This window comes from Pseudonaja textilis, chromosome 6 (genome assembly GCF_049901715.1).
Source record: "Pseudonaja textilis isolate UNSWEBS1 chromosome 6, rPseTex1.2, whole genome shotgun sequence".
Lineage (NCBI taxonomy): Eukaryota > Metazoa > Chordata > Lepidosauria > Squamata > Elapidae > Pseudonaja > Pseudonaja textilis.
The window spans coordinates 57,225,341-57,239,333 of record NC_141995.1 but is presented as its reverse complement, the minus strand read 5'-3'; the positions used below and the strand labels follow the sequence as shown (position 1 = coordinate 57,239,333).

At 41.5% G+C, this 13,993-nt stretch overlaps 1 protein-coding gene across 3 annotated transcripts in view; it reads left to right on the top strand.

Moving 5' to 3' along the window:
- DLC1 (DLC1 Rho GTPase activating protein) overlaps positions 1 to 13,993 on the top strand; it is a 304,040-nt gene that overhangs the window by 275,667 nt on the left and 14,380 nt on the right. For all 3 annotated transcript variants that reach the window (XM_087936653.1, XM_087936655.1, XM_087936656.1), the window contains 4 exons: positions 2,425 to 2,488; positions 5,510 to 6,924; positions 8,460 to 8,636; positions 13,774 to 13,933. In XM_087936653.1, the coding sequence (XP_087792779.1) occupies positions 2,425 to 2,488; positions 5,510 to 6,924; positions 8,460 to 8,636; positions 13,774 to 13,933 (1,816 nt within the window). The remainder of the gene's footprint in view (positions 1 to 2,424; positions 2,489 to 5,509; positions 6,925 to 8,459; positions 8,637 to 13,773; positions 13,934 to 13,993) is intronic.

Genomic DNA, 13,993 nt, shown 5'->3' with positions numbered 1-13,993 from the left:
TGGAGGAGCAATTCTGGGAGTTGAAGTCCACAAGTCTTAAACTTCCAGAATTCCTGAGCTAATGTGACTGGAGGAGCAATTCTGGGAGTTGAAGTCCACAAGTCTTAAACTCCCAGAATTCCTGAGCTAACGTGACTGGAGGAGGAATTTTAGGAGTTGAAGTCCACAATTCTTAAAGCTGTCAAGTTTGAAGACCCCTGTGGTACAGGATGGCTGGACCTTCAAGGACCGATCCTAAGTAACTTCAAGAAGTCATTGAATGATTGTTAGATTATTATTAATAGATGACTGCAACAGTAACAGCAACAATAATACCAAATAATAGTATTTTTCTAGAAGGTGAGTCAAATGAAAACTGTAATATAATACTCGGAATAATATTAGTATTCTGTCTCTTCTTTCTGTTTGATCTATCAAATACTATCAAACATGGAACTTGTTTTATCAATGGCTGGAAAAATGATAACAATTAGGAATATAATTTGTTTTGTTAAACAAATAAAATAACCCAGACAACACAATGTTTATTAAGCACGAATTAAATGTAATAGTAGAAAATGAATAAAACTTAAATAAAAATCCTTGGAATAATGACATCTTTGATAGTGTGTCAAGTCCCTGGCCTATTTAGGACTTTGTACTAAACTATTTTGCAGCGCCAAGAAAGAATTCGAAAGCTTTTGCTTTTATTTATTATTAACCACAACTATTCATTCAGTCTGAACCTAATCTGTGGTTCATCTAACTGTAGTCTAGAGGCGGGAAAGGCCAATCTATACTATTTTTTTCAGGTGACTTTTTTTCAATAAATCAAAATTAGGATAAGCTGTGTTTGTTTAATAGTTGCTATAGGAAATAATATCATTCACATACACATGGGATGTATATGCATCCTACCTTTTAAATTAAGATCCCCAGAAATATATGTTTCAATAAACAACTCCAGATTGTAAACCAAAAACCTCAGCCTTGTATCTAAATACGGTAGTTACAACATGCAGAGATAACACAGAGATAGAAACATACAGCTGCACACATGCTGTAAGGGAATATGAGAAAATAACCAACCTTGGAGAGGATGTGATGGGTTTGTTTTCCTTTCTTTTGACAAAGTAACAGAAGTATCCTGGAGCTATAGTAAAAATAATTGTATTTGACAAGGTAATAACACATATAAAGAACAATATGGATGCCTGATGTCTAGAAAATGAGTTTTCTTGTTGAAGTTTTGTTGGTATAAGACAGACAATGAAAGCTGACCATTAAGTGTGCCACCTGCATGGGGGCTGATTGGAAGTATGGAATCACAGAGTTGGAAGGGTCCTTGGAGGTCATCTAATCCAACCCCCTGCCTGAGCAGGAGACCCTTACAGAATCATAGAATGTATTCAGATGTATCATAAAGTATTTCTTTACTGCGTGATGTGACCAGAAAATAAATTGTGTCTATGCCTTGCAAGCAACTCATTATTTTATATATAAATAAAAATCATATTGGTGATAAGTTATGATGTTTGGTATTTTGAGAGTTCAGTTCACAAAGGGACCTACTCGTTGGTTGTTGGAAAATATATTTTTTTTCTTGATGATTCAGTGTATAATCTAGCAAATGGTTCACGTCAAACACCCAACCAAAAATGGAATTGTGTGGTTCAGTGGCTCAACTACTACTACTTCCAGAATCTACTATCTCTCCAACTTTCTTAAAGGGAAGAAAAATATAAAATAAAATAAAACAATACAGATCTCTACAGATTCCTATAAAATAAAATAATACAATAATCTGCGGCTCTGTAAAATCAATTGTGTGGTGTTCTCTGTGTGATGGAGTACTGATATAGAATGGCTCAATGGAAATAAAATCTGTAGGGGACTGGGTTTCTGTTGGTTAAATAGCAGTAACAATTCCTGATGTGGCTTAAAATTCAGCGTCATTCTCTTTCCATTCTACTTAGTACTTTACAAAAGCAGGTGGCTTATTGCGAAGTAATTTACTATCATCATGAATATCAAGTTCAGCATTCCTGAAGTTTTCTGTCCCTTGAAAGGCGCTAGTAGTTTTCCACGATGGGAACAAGAACCTTGTATTACTGCACAGCAGCTATTCCGATCTAATGACCTCTGGTTGAACAAGTTCTCCTTTATGGTTTTGATTCCCAAGGAATCTGATGGAGTCAGGGTGTTTCTGTTCTTGTCTCTCTCTCTCCCACCCACTCCACAAAATCTGGTATCCAGATGATGTAGCATGGAGTTAATTAAACAGAAATGTTATTCTTTTAGGTTCTTCTTTCCCTGGTTTCTGTGTAAATAAGGTTAGCTAGAGCTTCTGCAGTTATCCTTTAGTTGGAAGAACAGGTAGCACAGATTGAAATACTTACTGTTAATCTTGTTTATTTGGTGTTTGTTTTTATTTCCCCTCCGTAGGCGTTTAAATACTTTAAACAAGTGTGCAATGATGAAACTAGAGATCAGCCCACACAGGAAACGGGTAAGTCTATTTGACAAAACTATTGCAATATTGTACATAGTTGATGGGAATGACCCTGAAAATGCTCTCGTAAGCCACATCTGTATGTATTGACATAGAACAGGGGTGTCAAACTTAAGGCCCACAGGCCAGATCCATCCCGCAAGGTGCTTAGATCTGGCTCACGGGCGACCCTAGCAACAGACTGGCCCGCAGTGCCTCTGCCCGTGAGCTCGCGCAGCCCCCAGCCCCCAGCTCCGCTTTCACTGCAGAAGGCTAGCGAAACAAGCTAAAAACGAAACAACAAAAAGAGAAGTGTTTCCCCTTTTGCATTTGAGCATGCAAGAAGAGGCAGGAAAGGAAGGAAGGGAAAGAGGAAAGACAAAGAAAAATAAAGTTGGGAGGAGAGCAAGGGAAGAAAAATAAGGAAAAGAGGGAAAGGAAAAAGAAAGGAGAATGAAGCGGGAAAGAAAAAGAAAAGAAAGGAAGGTAGGTAGGTAGGTAGGTAGTTAGTTAGTTAGTTAGTTATAATGAGAGGGAGGGAGAGTCTGAAGTCCTGCTTTAGGCCTTGGCCACCATAGGTGCCGCTGACACAAGTGACGTCGAACTGGCCACGCCCCCCCTGGCCACACCTGCCAATCCCCCCCCTGTCCCAACCCCGAGGTCAAACACAAGGCCCTCAACGAATTTGAGTTTGACAACTCTGACATAGAAGCACCACTCGGACAATTAGATTTCCTTCCAGCCTTTATTGACTTAATTATTTTTATATAAAGTTAAAGTTCACATGCCCAAAACAACTTCTTTGGCCAGGTTTTTAATTTTTGAAATATTCATATGGGTTTGAATAAGCCTTTATTTTCCCAAGGCGATACAAAAGGGTATATATTCTAGCTTTCATCCCAGTGAAAATAACTTGTAACAAGAAGTGACCGGGATCGGTTAAGGCACTATTTGGTCCCCAAACCCATCTGAAGTTTTGCTCTTCATTTCAATATCAGAAGGGCTACAGAACTTGGCAGTAGATAGATTAGTAGCATTTTCTTTTAGAAGCATTTAATGGGGGTGCCTACTTTTTGTTTTATTTTGCCTCCGTGTATTTTCATTGATTGTCAAACTACACCAGCAAAGCTTCCTTCTGCCTGAATAAAGATAATAGCTAAAACTGAATACTGTAGAATGAATGTGACTCACTGGTTCTCATTAGTGTACCTGATACAATCTGTTATGAAAAGTCTCTTTTCTGCGACTAAGTTATTTGATTTTTCTCTATGATAACTTTTTCTCTATGATAATTCTGACCTTCAGGGTTTTTGTACCAGAATGGCAACTGGTATTTATAATTCCTGGATTCTAACCTGGTGCTTTTACACATTAGGCCAAACTAGCAAACTTGGAAACCTTTAACATGAGCAAAGAGCTGAGCTGCTACAATTCAAACAGCTCATAATTCTAGTGATGGCACAGTGGTTAGGTTGCAGTATTGCAGGCTAACTCTGCTGACTGGCAGGAGATTCTGACCGGCTCAGGTTGACTCAGCCTTCCATCCTTCTGAGGTCGGTAAATGAGGAACCAGATTATTGGGGGCGATATGCTATCAACCGCTTGGAAAGGGCTGGAAAGCATTATGAAGCAATATATAACTCTAAGTGCTATTGCCTTTGCTAGTGTGGTAAATCAATATAGGAAAACTATCAACAGGAACTAAGGTTGCAGAAATGTTGCCTTTATTGGTTGAGCAAAAAGCTTTTCCACGTGTCTTAATTTTTCACTGATCTTAGTAGTATCCAGTATGACTGATGGAACATTAGACAATAAAGCAAAAAAAAATTCTAATATCAACAAAATCACCTATGGGAGGGAGAGAGGAAGGAAGGAAGGAAGGAAGGAAGGAAGGAAGGAAGGAAGGAAGGAAGGAAGGAAGGAAGGAAGGAAGGAAGGAAGGAATTCTGAATGTGTTAATGTCAAGTGAGGCTCCATTCAAAATCCAAGGAAGAAAACCTTAAGACTCCATTGTTACAGAGAAAAGGACTTTTACTGGGAATTAAAGTGGTAGCATCAAAAGAATTCAAGATCTGAGGCATTAGGCGTGAAAATCAAAGTACTTTGTTGCCATCTGGTAAGATATCAGTCAGAAAAAAAACAGTATGGGAGCTGCTCAGATGATGAACAGAATATGAAGGCAAAAGCCTCTTGAAGATGATCTGAATATGGTTGGTAGTAGATTGGTTGTATATTTATGTAAGTTGTGCTGCATGCTGTACAGATTACTTAGCAAGTGAGAAATGTTGGTATACGAAAGAAGGAAGAGCAGGCAGCTAGCCAGCCATCCGTTAAGGTATCTAGGTCACAAACCAGAAATAAACAAATGCATATAAAAATCAAACAAGCAGGCAGGATACATCCCAATGGCCTTATTTGAGTCAATACCCAGCAATTCCAGTTGCTGAATGTTTTTTTTTTCAAAGACACGGTTCTTGTTACACTAATCATTAGTTAACCTGGAGTTCACATAGGGTTGGGTAGCTCCTGATTAAGATTTCTAGAAGATTTCAGACACTTCTCAGTCTGGATTCTAACCTGGCCGCAGGCAGTCTTGGGAACTGAAGATTTAGGGCAAGTTTGTGTGGTTAGGCACACCCAGATTTTAACAACTTTAGTGTTTTATAGAGAATGATCAGCATTTTAAATTATTCTCGAAGGATTGAGAGTTGGTGACATTGAGACCCCTGTAATGCCACATGGAGTACTCTTTTTAAAAAACTGAAATACATAATCCATCACCCACTTGGTGGACTTGCGATGCAGTAAGTGAACTATGGGATTAGATGTGGTAGCAATGCTTCGTGGAGATGAAACTAAAGGAATCTCTTTAGTTCTTAGCCAGGATGATTTGCAAGAAAGTATAGGATCCACAAAAAGAAATGTATACCTAATTTTGTAGCCAGATCAGTTCCTAGATTTCTCACTTCGTTCAGCCATGCCAGTTGCAATCCCTTAGCAAAGGGTTGAGCTTATTCGTGGTATCCTGTTTCGTTGCAGAGTGAAGATTCAGATGAAGATGAGCCTTGTGCTATCAGTGGAAAGTGGATGTTCCAGCGAGAGAGCAAGAGGTGGTCCAGACTGGAAGAATTTAACATTTTCCCTCCGAAGTTTGATATGAATTCTACATCCCCGGAAGTGGCTCATCTTAGCAGTGCGACCAGTCATGAGAGCATGCTGATGGAGCAGAGCGAACATCAGGAGGTAGCTTCCATCCACAGCATGAGCAGCAACAACAGCCAGCCAACTACCTCCCAGAGCGATGCAGTCGCCACCAGGACCAACTCGGTCATTAGCATCACCTCTTCGGGAAAGCTCGCGGCCAACGAGGGAATCCTGGCCCCCACCAGAGAGTTGTCGAGTTTCGGTTGCGGTGTGAAAGCCAACGAGAAGAACACCAAATCCAAAACCAGGAGCTTGTTGAAGAGGATGGAAAGCCTGAAGATCAAAGGCTCTCCTCACGGGAAAAGTAAAGCTCCTTCCAAGCTTGGCCTGATAATCAGCGGTCCGATTCTGCAAGAAGGCATGGGCGAAGAGAAACTGAAGCAACTTAACTGCGTGGAGATCTCCACCCTCAACGGCAATCACATCAATCTCCCGATGGTTCGCAAGAGAAGTGTTTCCAACTCCACGCAGACCAGCAGTAGCAGCAGCCAGTCAGAAACAAGCAGTGCGGTGAGCACGCCCAGCCCCATCACTAGGACGCGCAGCCTCGGCGCCTACAACAAGCGTGTGGGGATGTACCTGGAAGGCTTTGATCCTTTCAACCAGTCGACATTTAATGATGTCATGGAACAGAACTTTAAAAACAGGGAGAGCTTTGCCGAAGATGCAGTCTTTTTCATCCCCGAAGACCACAAACCCGGAACGTTTCCCAAAGCCCTCTCCAACAGTAATTTTGCTCCACCAAAGAGCAGTTCGGTGAACTGGAGAACGGGAAGCTTCCATGGACACGGACACCTTTCTCTCCGGCGCGAGAACAGTTCCGACAGCTCCAAGGATATGAGCCTAGGACGGAGGCGCAACTCCTCCAGCTCGGTGTGCAGCCGGCTCAGCATTTATGACAACGTGCCAGGTTCCATATTGTATTCGAGCACAGGAAATCTGGCGGATCTGGAGAACGAGGACCTCTTTCCTGAGCTCGACGACATCCTGTATCACGTCAAAGGCATGCAGAAAATTGTGAACCAGTGGTCAGAGAAGTTTTCCGATGAAGGGGACTCCGATTCGGCTCTGGATTCCATTTCTCCATGCCCTTCATCTCCCAAGCAAATCCTGCTGGATGTGGACAATGATAGGACCGTGCCCAGTGATCTAGACAGCACGGGAAATTCATTGAACGAAACAGAGGAGGCTGTAGGAATCCAGGAGAGAAGGGATTCTGGGGTGGGGGCATCACTGACCCGCTCCAACAGGTCAGTGGACAGAGATTTTAGCCCAAGAAGAGTAACAAATATGAGAGTGAAATGCATGTTCATTTATATGCGCGTAAATATTTTTTCATATTCAACTTTGTTAATCAAAGGTGGGAAGTCATGTTGTTTTTATGCCAGAAGGTAGAAAATTTCAAAGTCAAAGAATCAACTAGTGTAGCCGGTCATCCATAATGGCTCAAGTTTGCTTGAAGGAAACTTCAGGACTTTATGAAATGAAAAGTAAATTTAAAATAAATGATTAAATAAACAGATGAGGCCGGGAAAAGAGTAATTTGAAACAATGCAGGGAAATCTGCTTGTCCATCCTCCTTCTTTCTTCTTGTGGGAGATGTCTTCCAAACATAATCTTAAAACATGCAGTGATTGGAGGCATCAAGAAAAGTTTTCAGTCTTAACGTTCTCCAAATAGAAGATAAATACTGCAGGCAAATTCTTGAAAAGCAACAGATTGATGCAGCCCGCAGCCATCTACTGGGTTGGAAATGATTCACATCAGAATATTGTTGGCTTGATAAAGGACAGTGCAATATATTCTTACATTACAATTGTCATGTTTTGATTTTTCTAAAATATTCAGACTAGTTGTTTTTCTAGGCAACAAGATTTTTGTACTTGGCAATTACGTTGCAGAAGCTATATAGAAATTAATTGCCTTTCCTTTTGGTAGAACATAACTTATATGCTATAGAAAGAGATGAGCAGATATTACGGTAGGAGTGACACAAAGTAATTCTTAATTGCCTTCCTTAGAATAAGAAAAGTTAAATTATCCAGGTGTAGTGGTGTAGCTGGCTAATATTGCTGATTATGTTACCACTGAATGCCAAATTATCTTTTTCCTGTTTTGTTCTGTGTCATGGATTATCTGAGAAACACTGAACACAAAGAGACCTAAGTTATGACAGGTTGTTCTCATGTTTATTGGATGTTAGAGTGTTTAGATAGCTCTTCCTCCACTATGTCATTTTATTACAAAATCTTTTGAGAAATTTTTGATCCAGATTCATGAATTCTTTGTTCAGATGTTTGTGTTCAGGCAAACAATCCAATTTAAATTTTCTACATTTGGTTTATCAACGTTCATACTTTCAATGGGGTCAGTGCAGATAAAATTCTTCCAGTATAAACAGTGTCAAAGTACAGTAAATATTCAAACATTTGACAATTCAAACAAACTCTAGTACCATACATTCTGCACAAATAGATAAAAAAATATCATAGAAATCTGAGATTCTGAAGCAAGATTGTTTAATAATTCCTGTAGGCAAATCTATACAGGTAGTCCTTGACGTACGATCACAATTGAACCCAAAATTTCTTAAGTGAGAAATTGGTTAAGTGAGTTTTGCCCGATTTTACAACCTGAACGGTCACTAAAGTGATCTGTTGTAAGTCTAGGACTAGCTGTTTTGGGAGACAATTCAAAATCACTCCGTTGCTTCGGCTTTCCGTTTGTTTTAAAACCCATCTACGTTATTCAAAATCATTCACTGTTGTTTCTTTCTTTTGGAAAGACACAGAATGAGGTGGCATAGCTTCCAGAGTTCCCATCGGCCCAGCTTAAGTTCAGTTGCCTTACAGATCGACTGTCAATCCGTTGCACAGATGAACTTGCTGCAGAAGTATTCCCTTCTGAAACTAACTGCACTCTTGGAGAAATACACGCCTTCCAACAAGCATGGTTTCAACTGGTAAGGAAATGTGTGCATCTCTAGCAAGCCTGTGACTAGTCAGAGCCTACAAGTAATAGGACCTACCGTTAATTCTTGAGTCTTGATTCCTATCCAACCCAGCTGGGTTTTTTTTTTTTTTTTAAAGGGGGAAGTGCATTGGCTCTGAAGGATAAGTATTGTTTTTTTAAATATCTGTTGTGGTTCACCGGCAGCCGGTGCAGATAGTAGCGGACAGTGGGGAAGAATGAGGACCAGTCTGGAGAGGACTCAAACAAGGGTCCTGCGTCCGACGCAGAAATGGGGCCAGGACCATCTGGGAGTCGGGTGCTGCTGCTGGAGGCTCTGGAGTAGCGAGGCAGAGGAGGGGGGAGACTGTTCCCAGTGCGCGCGTTCACAAAGCTGCCGAAGGCAAGAGCAGCTGAGACAAAAGGGGCGACTCGGGAGTAAGGCTGGGAGATGATTGCCCCTCCCATAAGATATAAAGGAGGTGCAAAGGTAGAGAAACCTTTGCAGGAAGCAAAGTCGTTCACTCTGTTCGGATTGAACCTTGAAGCTCTGTGTGGACGTTGTACTTGGTTTGGTTTTTTTACAGTTAATTTGACCGTTTAGTTGTTGGCAGCAGTCCAAATGAGATAAAGGTGGGTGCTTATCTCGAGGGACTGTTTGGGACTCATTACGGGCTGGGAATGAACGTAATTCCCAGCACTGAAATAAAACAAGAGCTGATTGGACTAAGCGTATACTTAATGACGGTCCCAGGAAGCCTTGGTCAGAACAATATCTAAAGCAGGGTTGTCGATCTCCCAGTCCATGGGCCAGATGCATCACATGCTGGCCACGCCCATGCCCAGTTGAGCGAACGGGGGAAAAGTCCTGATACGTCACATGATGCCGCCAAGATGACGTGCGTTTGACATTCCTGATCTAAAGGGAAGAATTTCACCACAGTGGTTAATAAATCCCTCTGTATCCTATTGAAACTTCAACTTGCTGATAAATGCATGATCGTTACCTTAAAACAGGCATCGACATGCTGACGCTCTCTAGATATTTTATTTACCATTCCCAAGACTTTTATCGAAGGCCATGAAAATTGGATAAAATCCAGAACATTTGACAGACACTACCTGGCCTGAGATTAGAATATCCAAACATTTATATCCATTGGCTAAATAGTACACTCCAGATCGAAAATGTTTGTTTTTTAAAAAAATCATAATTTCCATTTGTAGCACCCAAAAAAGTACAACGCATTTTTGCAGGAGGCTATCAAATTTAATCACTGCTTCAACATCTGGCTGACCCCTTCTCCTCCCCTCCCCTGCTTTTGTCTAGGACGGAGTATTTTTAAGTCCCTCATCAAAGCTCTTCCTATTCCAACGCTGTGATTATGGGAACCTGTGCTAAATTCAGAAGTTGTTTGTCCTGAAGGACCGAAATAAGCGCAGAGCAGTTTGCATGCTTTAGATTCTCAGTGGGCGTCATAATATGTGTCCGTTTTCATTTTCCGTTGCATTCCATCCCCGTGTATTTTAACAAAATGAAAGCGACGCACAGGCTTTCATATCAATAACACTCTTTCAGAACTGTGGAAAATATAAACGAGGCGGGGTTGCTCGCCTGTGAACGAGAGTCATTCATAGAGCTAAAAATAATCCCGCCATTGAGCTCGACTTTCTTTGGCGTTTGACATTCCCAGGTCTGCCGTGTTGCGAAAGCTTTTTGGTTGCTCTCCACTAAAAATTCTTAAAATGATTTTAAGTAAAATAGCAGCACTCTGATATATCAGAAGGTTGAAAGAGAATGGAAAGGCCTTTTTACCCAAGTGGGTGCGAAGAGGTGGTTGGAAAGGAAGAGGTTTTTTGGGGTGGAGTGTGGGGCAGTCAGCGGGGGCTGTGTCTGAAAAGACCATTTGTCGAAATGTAGTTGATTTCTGGCAAACACCCATGTATTACATCAATTTCCTTCTGTGACACAAGCTGGTGGGTGGCAGAACATGTTTGAGAGCTTTCTAAAGCAAACCATTTAGTACACAAAAAGTCCATTGTTCACGTGTCCATCTTCCCTCAAGAGTCCTAAACAAGGAAGATTATAAAGGGTCATTGACTGCTAGATCTCTATTTGATTCTTATTTGTCTTGTCACGGCCACCCTCATTTTCTCCTCTACCTATTGACCCGGCAGATTAACTAAGCAATTACTACTACTATATTCATTGATTTATTCTCTGCTAAGCTCTTAAGACTTTTGGTTTTTTTTTTTTTTGAATGCGAGCAGCAAATTTGTTCAGGTGTGGCCCCAAAATTCAAATTGGATTTCGCTTTTTGCTTTTTTTTTTTTTAAAAAAAAGAAGTCTGTACTGATATTGGCATATTGGAGGGAAATGATTTCCTAACTGAATGGGTGGGTTTCAAAGAAAAGACACTCAACTCGTGGAAAACACGACAGCTTTCATTCAAACGGTGATGATGCAAAGGAAGAGTATATTTGCTTGCTTTTCAAGGCTCGGCTGCTGATTTTTAAGAAAGAAAAAAACAAATGAAGAAAGTGCCGACTCCCAGTTGTTGCAAAGTTACTTTTGCCCTTTGTGGCTAAGAACTAGAATATTCTGGAAATGCAGATCCCCCAAAAATCCTTGTTGCAAATACAGGTAGTCCTCTAACTTACGACCACAATTGAGCCCAGAATTTATGTTGCCAAGTGAGAAATTTGTTAAGTGAGTTTTGCCCGATTTAATTGCTTTTCCTGCCCCTGTTAAGTTAATTACTGCAGTTGTTAACTTAGTAACCCAGTTGCTAATCTGTCTTCCCTACTGACTTACCTTGTCAGAAAGCCACCAAAGGTGATCATGTGACTGTCATAAATATGAACCAGTTGTCAATGTTAAATCACATGACCACGGGGACCTTGCCATGGTCAAAAAGCGTGAAAAACGTTCATAAGTCATTTTCAGTGCCTTCAACTTCAATTTAGTAACTTTCAAACAGTCACTAAATGAACTGTTGTAAATCAAGGACTACCTGTCATAATAATTTCTACCTCCGCCTGTTCTGGCCCTTCATCAAACGTAATGAAACACAAACTTGTTTTAAAAGCAAAACCTATTTTATTGCAATGCTGGGAATTACTTTTGTTCCCAGCCAGAATTAATTATAAACAGTTCCCCAAGATAAGCACACGCCTTTCAGTGCTGTGGAATGTTGCCAAAAACAGAAGTATCCAATTATAACAGAAACCAACCGAAGTACTAGAGAAAACCAACCAGAGCTTCAAGGAGGACTCGGAATCTATCGAACTGCTTTGCTTCCCGCAAAGGTTTTGTCATTGAGGTCTGACTTTTATCCCTTATGGGAAGGGCAATCACCTCCCAGCCTTACTCTCGAGTCGCCCCTTCTGCTTCAGCTGCTCTTGCCTTCTAGCAGCTCTGCGGACATGCATACTGGGAACAGGCTCCCCTGGATCCTCTACTTCACTGCTGCCAGACTCCAGAGGCTCCAGAGTCAGCACCCCACTCCCAGATGGTCCTGGCCCCACCTCTGCATTGGATGCAGGACCCTCATCCAAGTCCTCTCCAGACTCCCTGACCGGTTCCCTTTCTTCCTCAATGTTTGATACCGCTGCCGTCTGCACCGTCTGACAGCGAACCACAATACAGTCTTAGACTGTGAATCTAACTATAGATTGCATGATGATGATGATGATAGAAGACTTCGAAGTAATACCTAAAGGACTCCCACTGTATTTGAAAATACTGCATTTATGAGACCCAATGACTGTATCCTAATTTTAAACAAAACCATCACGTCTGGGACTGCCTCTATTCTTAGATACTGGTTTGAATTATTAAGTTTTCCTCAGTCTTACCTGTTAATCTAAATCAGGGGTCCCCAAACCTGCCAACTTTTAAGACTTGTGGACTTCAACTCCCAGAATTCTCCAGCATAGCTGGCTGGAAAATTCGGGGACTTGAAGTTCACAAGTTTTAAAGTTGCCAGGTTTGGAGACCCCTGTTCTAAATGTAGATTATCCACACAATATAAGATAATCATAACAACAGCACTGATTAAAATACAGATAGTCCTCGACTTACGACCACAATTAATCCCCAAATTTTAGTTGCCAAGTGAGACATGGGTCAAGTGAATTTTGCCCCATTTTTACAATCTTTCTCGCCACAGTTGTTAAGTGAATCACTGCAGGTTTTTTAATGAGTAACATGGTTGTTCGTAACATGACTTTCCCATTGATGTCGGTCGTCAGAAGGTCACAAAAGGGGATCACCGAGGGCTCTGGAAAGGTCATAAATGTGAGTCAACTCCCAGGCATCTTCCTTTTGATCACGTGACCATGGAGATGCTGCAACGGTCATAAGTGGGGGAAAACAGGCATAAGTCATTTTTTCGGTGCCATTGTAACATTCAGTGGTCACTAAATGAACTGTTGTAAGTCAAGGACTACCTGCAAAGAAAAAGGAATTATTTCAACCATGCTTGAAAAAAACATTTAAAAACTGTTCATGGCTCTTCTCCCTAATATTACTTATTTTTTAAGGGTTTTTTTTTTCACCCATGTCTTTTTCTTAACATCGCAGAATTATTGCAAATTTCAGTGCCTTAATCGGGTTTTCTGTGCTGCTATTTTCAGTCACGAGAAATGTTTTCTGGCGTATTTTTTTAAGCTCCCTGCCAAAGAGTTGGAATCATACGGGCCAGTGGTGGGATTCAAAGATTTTCACCACCGGTTCGGTGGGTGTGGTTTGGTGTGGGCGCGCTTTGCATGCATTGCACACCATTTGCATGTGCGCCCAATGCGCGCCTTGTGCAGGCGCAGAGGGGTTCCAAGTCACCTCCTGCAAGCCTGCACTCTCCCAGTCGCTTCAGCAGCTGCCGCGCAGCACTCTGCTGTGCCGCGCAAAGTAGCTGCGCTTCAAAAGTGGGAAATAAAAGTGAGTATGGGAGCCCAGGCGGGTGGGCCCAACAGCAGAGCGGTGGAGAGAACCAGTCTGGTCTCCACTGCTCATCGGCATTACCAGCTCGGCAGAACCGAGCTGAACCGATAGAATACCATCACCGAGAGGGGCCGTATTTGAGAGACGCAACACAGATGGCTATTAAAGACACAACGTTGTTTACGAGATTATTTCTGATCTTCCTCAGGGCTGTGCCAAAATTTATGAAAAGGATAAAAGTCCCAGATTATAAAGATCGAAATGTGTTTGGCGTTCCCCTAATCGTTAATGTCCAACGTACCGGGCAACCTCTTCCGCAGAGCATTCAACAAGCTATGAGATACCTTCGTAACAACTGTTTGGATCAGGTGAGCGTCTTCTCATTGGTCTAGGATTGGGATCTTCCACTGTGAGCGATGTTCATTTTT